At 57.1% G+C, this 14,292-nt stretch overlaps 1 protein-coding gene across 2 annotated transcripts in view; it reads right to left on the reverse strand.

The window, feature by feature from the left end:
• KCNH3 (potassium voltage-gated channel subfamily H member 3) overlaps positions 1-13,392 on the reverse strand; it is a 19,366-nt gene extending 5,974 nt beyond the window's left edge. For both annotated transcript variants that reach the window (XM_027967371.3, XM_027967370.3), the window contains exons 1-10: positions 12,940-13,392; positions 11,276-11,509; positions 10,714-10,848; positions 9,504-9,637; positions 8,837-9,080; positions 8,308-8,465; positions 8,016-8,223; positions 3,267-3,548; positions 2,786-2,985; positions 2,149-2,398 (exon numbers count right to left, since the gene is read on the reverse strand). In XM_027967371.3, coding sequence (XP_027823172.1) covers positions 2,149-2,398; positions 2,786-2,985; positions 3,267-3,548; positions 8,016-8,223; positions 8,308-8,465; positions 8,837-9,080; positions 9,504-9,637; positions 10,714-10,848; positions 11,276-11,509; positions 12,940-13,015 — 1,921 coding nt within the window. In that variant the 5' untranslated portion in view covers positions 13,016-13,392. The remainder of the gene's footprint in view (positions 1-2,148; positions 2,399-2,785; positions 2,986-3,266; positions 3,549-8,015; positions 8,224-8,307; positions 8,466-8,836; positions 9,081-9,503; positions 9,638-10,713; positions 10,849-11,275; positions 11,510-12,939) is intronic.
• Positions 13,393-14,292: the final 900 nt, after the last annotated feature.

Genomic DNA, 14,292 nt, shown 5'->3' on the forward strand with positions numbered 1-14,292 from the left:
ACAGGAATAGCAATAGTCTCTCCTGGCTGGGTTTTGTGAGGTTTGCGTGAGTTGAAGCATGTGAGGGCCTGGATGCAGGGCTGGCTCCACTGTGGGATCCCTGGGGCCAGCACTGTTACCACACCTCTTCCACAACTGCAATCTCTCCCTCCTTATCTAAGGGACTGACCTAAGGATCAGTCTTTTCTTTTGTCAAGAAGGGAAATGTATTTGGAGCCTGAGCTCTGTTGTCACCCATCTCAATCCCAGCCCTGCTCTAGGAAAGTAGCATCTCCTGTTTTCTAACAAAAATGGCATACACACACACATACAGTCGATTAATCTTCGACAAAGGAGGCAAGAATATACAATGGAGAAAAAACAGGCTCTTCAGCAAGTGGTACGGGAAAGTTGGACAGCTGCATGTAAATCCATGAACTTAGAACACTCCCTCTCACCATACACAAAAATAAACTCAAAGTGGCTCAAAAACATAAGACATGGCACCATAAAAGCCCTAGAAGAGGACATGGGCAAAACATTCTCTGACATAAACTGTACTAGTAATTCTTTTGGTCAATCTCCCAGGGCAATAGAAATAAAAGCAAAAATAAACAGATGGACCTAATCAAATACAAGCTTTTGCACAGCAAAGGAAACCATAAACAAAATGAAAAGACAACCTATGGAATATATTTGGAGAAAATATTTGCAAATGATATGACCAACGAGCTTAATTTCCAAAATAAACAAAGAACTCATACAACTCAACAACCATAATCACAGCATAAAACAACCCGATCCAAAAATGGGCATTAGAAGCAAACAGACATTTCTCCAAAGAAGACATACAGATAGGCAACAGGCATATGAAAAGATGCTCAACATCGCTACTTGTTAGAGAAATGCAAACCAAAACTACAATGAAGTACCACGTCACACTAGTCAGAATGGCCATTATTGAAAAGTCTACAAACAACAAATGCTGGAGAGGGTGTGGAGAAAAGGGAACCCTCCTACACTGTTGGTGGGAATTTAAGTTGATGCTGCCACTATGGAAAACAGCAAGGAGATTCCTCAAAAAACTAAAAAGAGAGTTGCCATGTGGTCCAACAATCCCACTCCTGGGCAAGTATCCAGACAAAATTCTAATTCAAAAAAATGCAAGCCCCCCTATGTTCATAGCATTACTGTTTACAATAGTCAAGACATGGAAACAAACTAGATGTACACTGACCAACAAATGGATAAAGAACAGGCAGCATGTATGTATATATGTATAAGGAATACTGCTCGGCCATAAAAAAGAATGAAATAATGCCATTCGCAACAACATGGGTGGAACTAGAGATTATCATACTGAGTGAAGTAAGTCAGAAAGAGAAATGCCATATGATACCACTTTTATGTGGAATCTAAGCTATGACACAAATGAACTTATCTACAAAACAGAAACAGACTCACAGACACAGAGCACAGACTTATGGTTGCCAAGGGGGAGGGAAGACAGGGGAGGGAGCGAGTGGGAGGCTGGGATCAGCAGACACAATCTATTATATATAGAATAGATAAACAACAAGGTCCTGCTGTGCAGTGAAGGGAGGATATTCAATATTCTGTGATAAACCATAATGGAAAAGAATATTCAAAAGATTGTGAAAAATTAAAAAAAAATAAAATAAAGAATTACTTAAAAAAATAAAAATAAAAAGATTGTGTTATATATATATGTATAACTGACTTACTTTACCATAAAGCAGAAATTAACACATTGTAAATCAACTATACTTCAATAAATTAAAAGAAAAAAAATAGCGTTCATGCCTCCCTTTTTCCTGCCCAAACACTTTCCAGCACTTGCATCTTTAGCATTTGATATTTCCCCCTTGACAGGAAGTGCTCGTCTCAGTCCTCTCATAGACCAAAGGCCGGCCCTTTGGTCTCAGTCTGGCCTCCTGAAATCCACGAGATGAGGTCACTTCCTTGTGTTGCCACCTGGTGGTCACTGGGTCCGCTCTGAGCTTTGCTTAGGGCTCCATGGCTGCTACGGACCCCACACTGTATGCCCTTCCCTGGTGGCCTTGCCCACATCTTCTCTCTGCAGAAGGGGCCGTGGTTCCACCCGCCCCGCTCCCCAGCCCTGGCATCTTCCATTTCGCCCTCACAAACCTAGGATGGCGAGCACGGTGCCGCCCTTGAGCACCTCCATGGAGCCAGAGCAGACGAAGTAGAGGGCCTGGAGGGCGTCGCCCTGGTGGATGAGGTACTCGCCCGGAGTGCAGAAGGCGGGCCGCAGGGCCAGGGACAGCGCCCGCAGGCAGCCCCGGCTGGCCGCCTCGAACAGGGGCAGCTGCAGGACCTCCTTGTGCAGGTGCATGGCGATGTCAGCGCGGAGCTCGTCCGGGAGGCTCTGCAGCAGCTGCGGGTGGCACCAGGTGGGGAAGGTCAGAGTGGAGAATGCGGGCAGCCTCCCGCCAGCCCTTTCCACCCGGAGAGCCTGGGGAGCAAGGGGAGGCGTGGGAGGGACCGGCCTCCCTCCCCTCCAGCAGCCCTGCTTTTCTCCACCAGGCCTTGGGCTTGGACGTCAGTGAGCAGGGCCTGTAGATCTAACGATGGTGGAGAGGGGCCTCCGAGCCGGCTTGGCTGCCTTCTGCTCCTCCCCGCTGTCTCCCCAGGAGAGAGCGGAGGCACGGAGGTCAGAATGCTGCCTCCCTTGCCCTCCAGCCCGCTCCTCGGAATCTTGGGCGGAGTGCACGCTCCTGGAAGGAGCAGAGGCTGGAAGGGCCGGCCCTGGAGGCCTGCGCACCTCTGTGGTGTCGATACCGTTGTTCACCGCCCAGGTCGCCTGGAAGTACTCGAGCATGCGCTGCTTGAGGGGCTTGGGGATGCGGTGGATGCGGATGTAGTCGCGCAGGTCGCGGGTGCGGCTGTGGTACAGAAAGCGGCGGGCGTACATGCGCTGGATGATGGCCGTCACGTTCCCAAACACCACCGCGTGCATCAGGGCTGGGGAGGGGGGCAGAGGGGTCACCTCCAGGACCTGCCCAGCCCGGCCTGCCACGTGCTGGACACAGCTGTCCCCCCAGCTCCTACTCCGCCCCCACGCTAGGAGAGGCCCCGGCTGCCGCGTGGCCTCTCGCGGCCCTGGCCTCGGGCTCCCTGTTCCTCTAAGGCAGACGCACCTCGGGGAAGGACCTGGGGACCCTGCGAGGGGTGGGGAGGCCGGGGCCCGACCGAGGTCATGAGTATGGGAGGGGGCCCTGGACCGGAAGCGGGGCAGGCCTCACCGCCGATGAGCATGGTGCAGATGGAGAAGATCTTCTCCGTGTCCGTGTTGGCGGACACGTTGCCGAAGCCCACGCTGGTGAGGCTGCTGAGCGCGAAGTAGAGGGAGGTGATGTAGGCGCTGCGCAGTGAGGGGCCGCCCAGGAGCTCGGGCCCGGTCCTGTTGGCCTCGCCGAAGCTGCTGCTACAGTTGTCACTCTGGCCCGAGCTGTTCCCTGCGGCGGAGCTCCGGCCCACCAGGTAGTAGGGGGTCTCCAGTCGGCGGGCCAGCTCCTGCAGCCAGCCTGGGGAGAGAGCAGGATGGTGCTGCTGCACTGCGGGGACAAGAGTGCCTGCTGCTTCCCCTGGGGTGAGGGGGCACGTGGCTGCAGACCCACCCTCATGCTTCTTCCAGGAGCGCTCCTCCTCTGCCAGCCTTGTACACCCCATCCTCCCTTGACCCTCACCAAGACAAGCCCATGAGGATGAGACTGTCATCTCCCCAGACGGTGTCTCTGGGCGCCAAGGCTGCAGTGAGGAGCGCTGCACCCTCCTCCCTATGGTGGCACTAAACCCAGGCAGTGAGCCCAGCTGGAGGGGGCACAGGGGCTGGAGGGCTCGGTGTACCAGCCACAGCCTCACTCCCAGGCCTCCCTCCTCTGCCTGATCCTCCTAGATCAGGCCAGGCCTGATCAGGGCCAGGCCCCTCACTTTTTCTCTGAGCTCTGGAAAGCCATCCTCCATTCAGTCCCATCCTGCCCCACAACCACACACACCACCCAACCTCGTGCACATGTTCTCGGGCACATTGACACGGATGTGTGCCTATACCCCACTGAGGCTATAGCTGTGCTCCACACAGTCAAGAGGACAAGGACACACGTGTGAGCACAGTCCCAGGAGCACAGCCATGCCTGTGCACACTTGGGAGAGAGACAAGGACACACAGGTGCTCGCACACTGACACCCAGGTAGGAGAGGGACACACCTGCATGGACATGAGCACACAGGTAAGTGAACACAGAGGCTCTGCACACACACACACACACAGGCCAGCCAGGGACACTGCAGGGAGACTGAAGATCGCCCCAGTCTCCGCATCAACCCCACGTTCTCTGGTCAGACCTTAGAGGGAGTGGGACTGCGTACTGGTGTCTCTCAGGAGCCCACAGCTGCCCAAAGTCACTCAGTCCAGCTGGAGGGATGTGGGAATTCTAAGGTGTTAGATGAAGGTCCCCAGGGCCCACAGAAGCCCCAAGAGTCCTGGCAGAGATGGGGGCCACGGAGAGCCAGGGAGAAAGGGCAGCTCTAGCACAGGGGTCCAGAGGGTGGGCTCAGGATCACAGGCTGCGGTTGGACCCATCTTTCCACATGCCCCTCCCCAGGCCCCTAGTCCACACTCACCCTAACACCACACACACAGCCCCCTGTGGTCCTCACACCCCTCTTCTCACCCCCAGCCCTTCATTCAGTAACCTCACACATGTGCCAGGAGCTGGCGGACCCCCAGGAGCTTCCTGCAGAGGAAAAATGTACCCAGCACCTGAGGGCCCTGGGGTGGGGCTCAAACCCATGTGCTAGAGTTGGACGACTTCCTGAAAGAGGGGGCACTGGTGCTTGGTCTCAGAGGATGGGTGGTTTTGAGATAAAGAAACTGAGAGGGGCTCATTCCTGATCTAGGGAAAGGCCTGGACCAACGTAGATCTGGCGACAAGTGTAGGCAAGTAGCTTAGCTTAGCTAGAATGTGGGGTCCACGCTGGGAAGCAAGCTCCAGGCTGAGGAGTTGGGGGTATATGTGAAATCCTGAGCCAAGGCGAGGACTCACCCTCCTGTTATTCGAGGCGTGAGGACATAAGGCAGTGCGCAGAGCTCTTGAGCCGCTATTTAGGTGGGCTGCTGAGGTGGAGCCCGTGGCTGGGGGAGGGGGGGGGGCTGGAGGCAGAAGGAGCAGGATGAAGGGAGGAGCCCCTCCTCAGTTAGTCTTGGTCCTGGGGCGTCCACAGCCTCTGATGCTGGTGGTGGGATACTGCCTTTGCTCGTGGAGGGTCAACTGCAGAGGCTGTTCTGGAGGCTGATGGTATTCATACTGAGAAATGTCCCCAAACGACCTCCCTCAGTATTTAGCACCATCTTTTGAAAATCCAGCCCATCTCCACTTGGGCTAATGGGACTCTGGTGTGGGAACTCTGTGTCCACACACGGGGCAATGCGGCTGCCCAGAACCAAGGCAAGGAGGCTGAGGGAAGGCACCTCCCACCAGACAGAGCTGGGCCAGCAGGGGGCGCCACTCTCTCCAACGGACATCCCTACCAGGGTGGATTTCAGCAGGTCTGGGTGTAGCTCCCACCCAGTTAAGGGTAGTTTCCCTGGAGACGGAGTTAGGATTCCTGGTTTTCACCCAGGCGGCCCGGGTTCTACTCCCGGTGTGGGAACGCCAACACCTTTGGGCTTCTCTGGTGGCTCAGAGGTTAAAGCGTCTGCCTGGAATGCGGAAGACCTGGGTTCGATCCCTGGGTCAGGAAGATCCCCTGGAGAAGGAAACGGCAACCCACTCCAGTACTCTTGCCTGGAAAATCCCATGGAGGGAGGAGCCTGGTACACTACAGTCCATGGGGTCGCAAAGAGTGGGATACGACTGAGTGACTTCACTTTCACTTTCCCTGGAGATGGAAGGGGCAGATGAAAATTGTGAAGGACTTGGAAACTCCCCTAAAGAGAACTAGTGTGTGTGTTAGTCGCTCAGTCATGTCCGACTCTTTGCGACTCCACACACTGTAGCCTGCTAGGCTCCTCTGTCCATGGGATTCTCCAGGGAAGAATACTGGAATGGGTTGCCATTCCCTTCTTTAGAGGATTCCTGACCCAGGGATCAAACCTGGGTCCCCTGCACTGCAGGCAAATTCTTTACTGTTTGAGCTACAGGGAAGTTCCTAATGTGAACTAGTACCAGCCCCAAACAGAAAAATCCTCTGGAACTTAGGGTTCAAGGTATGATCTGCAAAACAGTCAGAAAGGGTTGCCCCTACAACCCCCATGCTCTCCACGGAAGGGCTCAGAACTCCTCTGGGAGCCAAAGGTGCTCTTCATGTCATCTCAGCAACCCCTGTGAGGTGGTCAGAATGGAGAAGCCACATGGACGCAAGACTCAGGTGTCTGGATCCTGCTGGGGAAAGCAACTGACCCCAGGGATTTGCAGGAGTCTCAAGAGACTTGGGTTCGATCCTTGGGTGGGGAAGTTCCCTTGGAGTAGGAAATGGCAACCCACTCCAGTATTCTTGACTGGAGAATTTCACTGACAGAGGAGCCTGGCGGGCTAAAGTCCATGGGGTCACAAAGAGTCAGACACAACTCTGGGGTCAGGGCTTTGCGTCACTGTTACTGATCTCCCAATCCTCTGACCTCAGGGCTGCCTCCACGACAGCCTCCCTCTGGGAAGGGCAGGTGCCAAGGAGCTGACACTGTCTGGAACATTCTGGTTCCTGTGCTCAGCAACTAGAGCTTTGGGGAATATCCAAGTGGGCCTCTGGGCTACACACCAGTCTCCATGGGCTTTGTGAATGGGGGAGGATTCGCAGAAGTCTCCTCATCCCCGGGCACTGATCAGAGCACGTGTCTAAGGCCAACCTGGACTCCGGGTGACCAACCCCACCAAGGAGCAGGTAGTCATAGGGGGGCGTCCGAGCAGCTGGCCTCTCGCCCACTGACTGGAAAAGGGGGCTAAAGGCCAGTTACCAGGAAGTTGCCGGAGGGCTGGAGGGTGTGGGCGGAAGAAGGTGTGTTCAATTTTGGAACAGAATGGTTTGGAGATAGAGAGGATGGAAGCTGAGATGTTCACGCAGTGGTGCCAGTGGAGTCGCCCAGGGAGACCAAGGCGGGGGAGGGGTCTGAGGAAAGCCCGGGGCAGGAGGAGGCCTCATCCTGGGGCAGAAAGGTAGCTGGCAGGGTCAGGTGCTCTGGGGACTTCAAGGGGATAAGGGTTTGGACCCAGAAGGTCACTGCGACCTGCAGGGTGACATTTTGGGTTGAGCGGTGGGGGTGGAAGCCCTCCTGGCAGGAGTTAAGTCGTGAGTGGGAGGTAAGCAGAGGGAGGAGCTGTGAGCGTGGAGGTGAAATGAAGGAGAGTGAAGACACTGGTGGGGTGCAGGGAACGGCTGCATTTCAGGCAGGGGGAGGCTGACACGGGTGAGAGAACATGCTGCTGGAGGTGAAAAGAGTGGGGAAGGGGCCCTAGGAGCCACGGTGGTGGGGAATGAGTTTCCAAGAGATTGGCGGGAAAGTGCCAGGCATGCGAGGAGCCCCTGACCATGGGACACCATGGGAGAGAGGTCTCCTGAGAGGGGTGGGCTTCCCAGGTGGGCAGGGAGCAGAAGCAAGTGCCATAGGTGTGGCCACGAGGAGGCCGCGATGGGTGAACAGCCTCTCCTAGGCAGCCTACCAGGCTTTTTCCACAATAAGGGGCTGCTGGAGAGCAGGCCTGCCTTGAGGGGGAGGCTCTGTCACACTCCCCTCTGCACATACACACCAGCCCCCGTCTCCTCCTCACAAGCACACACATGCTTGTACACACGCCCCAGACACACAGCTGTGAGCATGTACACACGCAGGCTTGCACACATCTCTCTGACACCTTGTGTCAGCTCACAGATGTCCCCTGACACACACTTGATCTCACATTTCCCTGACACACACACCCTTGAGTGAACAGATCCCTTGGGCACATGTGTACACACACACACCACACACACACACACACGCAAGCAGCCTCCAGTACCGATCTCGGGCAGCTCCGAGGCGCTGCTCTCAATTTCCCGCTGGCCAATGTAGAACCAGACGCAGGCCACCCAGTGGGCGAGCAGGGCGAACACGGCCATGAGCAGGGTCAGCACCACAGCGCTGTACTGCGAGTAGCGGTCCAGCCGAGGGAGCAGGCGGAGCAGCCGCAGGAGTCGCACTGTCTTCAGCAGGTGCGCCCCGAAGTACTGAGGTGGGGGAGGCGGGGCGGTCACCCCAGGGCTGGCCTGGCCCGTCCCGCCCCCGAGCCCACCCAGCCCAATCGCACTGACCACATTGACCTTGAAGGCGTGCAGCAGGTCGAAGGGCAGCGCTGCAATGACATCCAACAGGAACCATGTGGTAACATAGTGGAGGCAAATGGACTTGGGGGCAAACACCACCTGGCCTGACTTGGACACGAACGTGGTACGGAAATTCAGCACAATGTCTGTGGGAAGTTAGGGCAGGACTCAGTGTGGGTTGGGGAGGAGCCACATTTTTCTGGGCCCTGGGCTCAGTATGTGACACTGGCCTGGGCCCTTTATATGCATCGTCTTAGTTTTCACAGTAACTGCAAAGGGCAGGTACTGTCATGCCGATTTGATGGTGGGAGAAACAGGCTTGGAGAGTCTATGATTAGGTTGCGATCAAGTGACCTATTAGCAGTGGAGACATATGGAACCTAGGTCCTATTTCAAAGGCCACAGGTCATAAAAAAAGGGAGGGCCAGGGGGACAGCAGGGGGCAGTGGAAGCCATGCAGACTATCCCCACCAAAGCCCAGGGGTCACCAGGGGTGGGACACACAGAGTGTACATACCGAGAATGAAGAGGACCTCCACAGCCAGGTCGCAGACACTGGGGGGGCCTCGGGCGGCACTCGGCTCCCGGGCTGTGCTCACGCACACGCTGTAGGGCACGGTGACAGCGACGTAGAGGGTGGCCAGCAGGATGAAGCCATCCCAAGTGGCCCTCAGCGCCCCACAGTGCAGCAGGATGAAGGGCGACTTCCGGATGGCGGCTACCTTGTACTCAGGCAGATTTGGCTTCTCCCCAAACACCCCCTAATGAGAGGCAGGGCAGGTCCAGGCAGGGAGGACAGGAAATTGGCACAGGCTGAGTTTGGATAGAGTCTGGCCTCCTTTCTCTCCCTGCATTCTCAAAACCACCTCTGACACAGGTTTTAGAGCCTGCTGGTTATAGATCAGAAGACTGAGCACTGGGGAGCTCTAGTGACTCAGCTGAGGTCACACAGCTGCTTAGCAGAGGAGCCAACACTGAGCCAAGGGCCATCTGACTCCAGGGTCCAAACTCCTCCTTTTATCTTTGACAGCTCAGGCAGGTGACATTCTCGCCACAACTCCCGAAATGCTAGTGGAGCCTGAGTGGCCCCCTGAGCAGTCTCTCTGTGGTAGGCTCCGTTCCCCTTCTCCTCAGCCTTCCCCCACAGGGCCCCCCTCCCACACACACCCTAGCGCACAATCCACCTTATTGAGCTTGTGCTTGCCCTTGGGCTGCTTCTGCAGGTGCCCAGACAGGTGGTAGAGCACAGCCCGGCTCCGTCGCCGGTTGGCATTGAAACCTTTGGATCCACCCCGGCCATATCGGCGTCGGCCACCACCTGCGAAAGAAGAAGGGCTGGCGAGAAGGACGGAGAGGGGCACGCACACACTTAGCCCTGGGGTGTGGGGGCAGACACCTGGCTCTGGCCCAGAGACTGGCTCATTGACTAGTTAGACTGTTCAGAGCTGGGGCTCCTGTGTTTCTCACTTCCTAGAGTCATTTGCCAACAACCCCAGCAACGAGCAGTGCTGAGGGTGCATATGGACCCTCCTCCCAGTGCCTTCTTCTAGGAGGAGGTTTGGACCAGGGCAAGGCAGGAGGGGATCTCCACTAGGAAAGGCCTGAGAGAGGAGTGGGAAGATGGTGCCCAGAGTTGGGGAGTGCCGAGCTAGCAGGAGGCCATAGGGCAGAGTTGCTCACAGCTGGGGGATGGGAAGAGTATCCCAGCATTAGCAAATAGCAAAGAGGCCTTGGGGCAGCTTCCGTTAACAGCTCTGTGAGATGTCCAAAGGGCACTTCCAAGCCCTGAGAGGATGCAAGAAGGGAAAGACCACAAGGACTTAAAAGAGGGTTTTGGCTAGGGCTCCCCAGATAGGTTTGTATGAAGAAAAGGAACCAGGTGGGCCTCACTAATCAGTGGGAAAATGGTACTTCATGGACACTAGTGGAATGTGTTTTTTTTTAGTTTCTTAGTAAAGCTGACTTCAAAACTCCAGCTTTGGGGACTTCCCTGGTGGTCCAATGGTTAAGACTTTGCCTTCTAATGCAAAGGGTGTGGGTTTGATCCCTGGTCAGGGAGCTAAGATCCCATGTGCTTGACGGCCAAAAAACCGAAACATCAAACAGAAGCAATGTTTAACAAGCTCCATAAAGACTTTAAAGATGGTCCGAAGCAAAAAAATCTTAAAAAAAACCCCAAAAAACAACAACTCCAACTGTGTTTCAGCAAGCTTTCCCACCGGGGCCTGCAGAGAGGAGAGAGCCTCAGGCTTCTTAGCCAGCAAAGCAGGAGTCAGTCAGTGCGGGTAGGGTGGGGGGTCCTCAAGCCCACACTGGGTGCTATGTCCCCGCCCAAGGCTGAGGTACCCAACACCCCAGGCAGAGCAGCCAGATCAGCGGCCCCTGGGCACCCACCTGACTCCTTCCAGCTGTCAGGCCCCCCTCGGTTCTTGGTTTCACTGATGTCCTTGTGAGAGACCAGGAAGAGGGCCACCTCCCCTTTCTCATTCTTTATGGGTATCACATCCAGGAGACACCAGAACGGGAGCCCTGGGCATGAAGACACAGCTCAGCTCCCATTTTCCGTGTTGCCCAAGAAGACAGAGAGGCCATTGACCCCCCTTAGTTAAGGCACAAGCCAGCTCCACTTAGGACACTCAGCCTCGATTGAGCAAGGAGAGGGAGGGCACAGTGGACATTCAGACATGTGTGTTCAGAGATCTGTCCTGCTAAGTAAGATGGGCAAATTCTTCTGCTGGGGGGGGAGGGGAGTGGAAATCCAAGATGGGAACTAGAGGACCGGCTGAGATTGCGGTGAGGACCGAAGAAAGGTGGAGAAAAAGGAGATGGGAATGTGGGAAGATGGGATGAGATAGGGAGATGAAGATGGGAGTGAAAAGGAGGGACTGTGGATGGGGTGGGTACCAGGCTGGGTGAGACCAAGAAAGTAAAGCAGGCTGGCCAGATGGCCCCTCACCACTCTTCCGGTACAGGATCAGCTCAGCCTTGAACTCCTTGTGCTCATCCAGGGCCTTGCGGATCTGTTGGCGGACGAGCTCACTCGTGTCTGGCCCGTAGAGGAAGGAGCAGGCGCAGCCTCGCTGCATGACCTCGGCCCGGGAGAAGCCCGTGAGGTCGCAGAAGCCATCAGAGCAGTAGACCACGGGGAAGAGCCCCGCCACCTGGGCGTTGCCCAGCACGAAGTTGCTATCTGCAAGAGAGCGCCTCTCAGAGGGGCTGTGCGGCGAAGGGACGCAAGGCCCACTGCCCTCCTTTAACACTGCCTGCTGTCAAAGGGGGGATGACAAATCTTGGGACTCCCGCCTGTGAGTGTTCGGGCTGGGGGGCTGGGGGAGGGTTAGGACAGGAGCTGTGCATGAACTGGAGTTAGGGTGTCGCCTGTGTGTCAGTGCCCTGCAAGGACCCATTCTTAGCACCGTGTGTGTACGTGCATTTGAGAATCGGCACACCTGAGCCCTGAGGCTGGTGAACACAGCCCTGTGTGGGTGCTCTGCTCTCTGGAGTGTGAGCTGAGCAGCTGGGGGTAAGGAGTGGGACTGGGGATGTCTGCAGGAGAACTGCAGGACCAGTTCTAGGACAGCCTCAGCCCCACCCCAGCCTCGGCCGGCCAGGTTTGCTCACCTGCCAGGTGCTCAGGTGGGCTATTTGGCTCCTCCCATTGAGCCTAGCTGGGAGAGGCGATTGGAGCCATCATCTATTCTGCACTCTGTCTGAGCCCCAGCTGCCTGACCTGGCTCGGGAGGTAGTGAATGTGATCCATGATGGGAGTGCAGGACAGTAGCTGAGCTCTGGCAGCCTGGAGCCAAGAACTATTGGGGGGTGGGGGGCACTGAATCAGCAGGCTACAGGAGCCAAGTGCCGGCAAAGCAGAGGGAGAAGGCTGAAGGGGTCCTCAGAGAGGGGCTTCCACTCGCTATGAGGAGCCAGAGACTGAGGTAGAGAGCTGGGAAGCCACACCGGGTCGGGGGGTGGTGGTGGGGGAGGGTAGTTTGAGGGAGGAGAAGGAAGGGAGCTCTCACGACTTTCCAGGGCTCAGAGCCATAGAAAACCATAACTCAGAACTCTGGTTGCCTTCTCCAAACTTCCCCAGTCTTGGTGGGAGTCACCAAACCTGTCTATTTGGGGATAGAGGGGCTCAGTGGGTTTAGGCAGTGAGGTGAGCTTGAACCAACAATGCTCTCCCGAGACCGGTTTACTCTATCTTGGTTTGTAAACCTCTTTTCTAAATCAGTTTTTTAAGCCACCGGGCTGTCTCTTGACGCTTCCTTGCCTCACTCCCCAACCTGCCAGTTCGAGGGTAGTCGATGGGACAGCGCCAGACGCAGGGATGGGATAGATTAGATTAAGTAGCTCCGGGTTCGCTCCCCCAGGCACAGACAGCATGCCCGGCTCCCAGACTGAGAGTTCTAGTCATTTCGCCTGGCCTGGGGCAGCGTTGACTTTGAATTTTTCAGAAACGGCATCTGAAAGGAGACGGTGGTCCCAGCTTAAAGTGGGGCTCGGGGAAGGGAAGGCGAGAGCAGGAGGGCTCCAGTCTGAGATGTCAGGGTACCGGACTAGAGGGAACCCTGTCTAGGGACAGCTGGTCCGGGAGATAGTGGGACGAGGGTCGGGACTCACGCGTGCCGTCGAAGCGCGTGGCGATGGTGTCCAGGAAGGTGTTCTGCGGCGCCAGGAGTCCCCGCATGGCCGGCATCTTAGGCGGCCAAGGCCGCCCGCCCCATCCCTCCGGGGCGCGGGAGCTCAGCGCCGGGGGAGGGCGCCCAAGTCGGCCGCCCCCCGCCGGGCCCCGCGCCCCCTAGCGCAGCCGTCGAGGGTCGATGCCCACCCCGGGCTCGCAGGTCCTGCCAGCCGTCCGCGCGCAAGGGGGCGTCCCCGCCGTCGGGGCCCGGAGCATGGCGCGCTGCTCCTCGCGCCCTGGCAGCCCACGAATCCTGGACTCGCGGCTCCGCTCGCGCTGTGCTCTCGGCACCTTCCGCTCGCGGCGGCTGCAGCAGCAGCTCCCGTTTCGGCTGCGGGTCGGCTCCCTCTCGGGCTCCGCTCCGCACCGGATCCCCGCAGCTCCCTCCGTCTGTCGGGGAGAAGCGGCAGCCTCCCTCCTTCCCTCCTGCGCCCGCCGCCAGCACCGGGGTAACCATGGAGACGGGGCACACCCAGGCAGGGCCGCCTCCTTAAAGGGACAGGCCTCCCGCCCAGGGAGCCCCCTCCCCTCGGGACCTCGTGGGGGCCTGGGAGGCGGCGCCCTCCCTCCCTACCCGCTCCAAGCGGGCCGCCCGGGCCACCCCAAGCCGCCCCGCCCGCCCTTCGGAGAACGACGGGCAAGCGCCTGGTCCCGCTAGGGCTGACTCAGCCGCAGGGGCGAGGCGTCTTTCTCTGCAGCAAGGGGGTGCTCAGAGAGCCTGGCAGCCTCTCCTCCTCCGGAGGGACCTGGGGAGAGCTCAGGCGGGGGCTGAGCGGGGGTTGCTTGTTTTAGAAGAAGCTTTTCCCTTAGGAAAAATGTAACGGGAAAGGGGGCTGGGCCAGCAGGCGGAGGTGGTGAAGACCGGTGGTTGGCGGAAGCTGTGGGGCAGGGGAAGTCTGAAAGGAGATTTGGTGGATGGGGTCTAAACACAGCTTCTGGGCATCCGAGTCTTTCTTAGCCTCTACTTTACCCTCCGGGGAATGGATCGATCCCTCACTAAGCGTATCTCAGCCTGAAGCGGCGGCTGACTGGAGCTGTCAGAGAATTGGAGGGTGGGCAGTCTTGGAAATAAGATTTAGACGTTCTTCGTGTGTGATTGGGAGGTGGAGGGGGTAGGGAGTGGAAAACTAGTGTGTGGGGATGGGGGCGCCCCAGAACCTTTGTCTTGCCCCTACATTTCTTTCGGTCACCCTTTGCCGCTTCCAGGCTGCGATGAAGGGTCAGGTTGCAAATACAGGTACGGTAGCCGTCAGAAGCTGGGGGAAACTTCCTAGCCCTGTGTTAGTGGGTCT

This window comes from Ovis aries, chromosome 3 (assembly GCF_016772045.2).
Source record: "Ovis aries strain OAR_USU_Benz2616 breed Rambouillet chromosome 3, ARS-UI_Ramb_v3.0, whole genome shotgun sequence".
In the NCBI taxonomy this organism is placed as follows: Eukaryota; Metazoa; Chordata; class Mammalia; order Artiodactyla; family Bovidae; genus Ovis; species Ovis aries.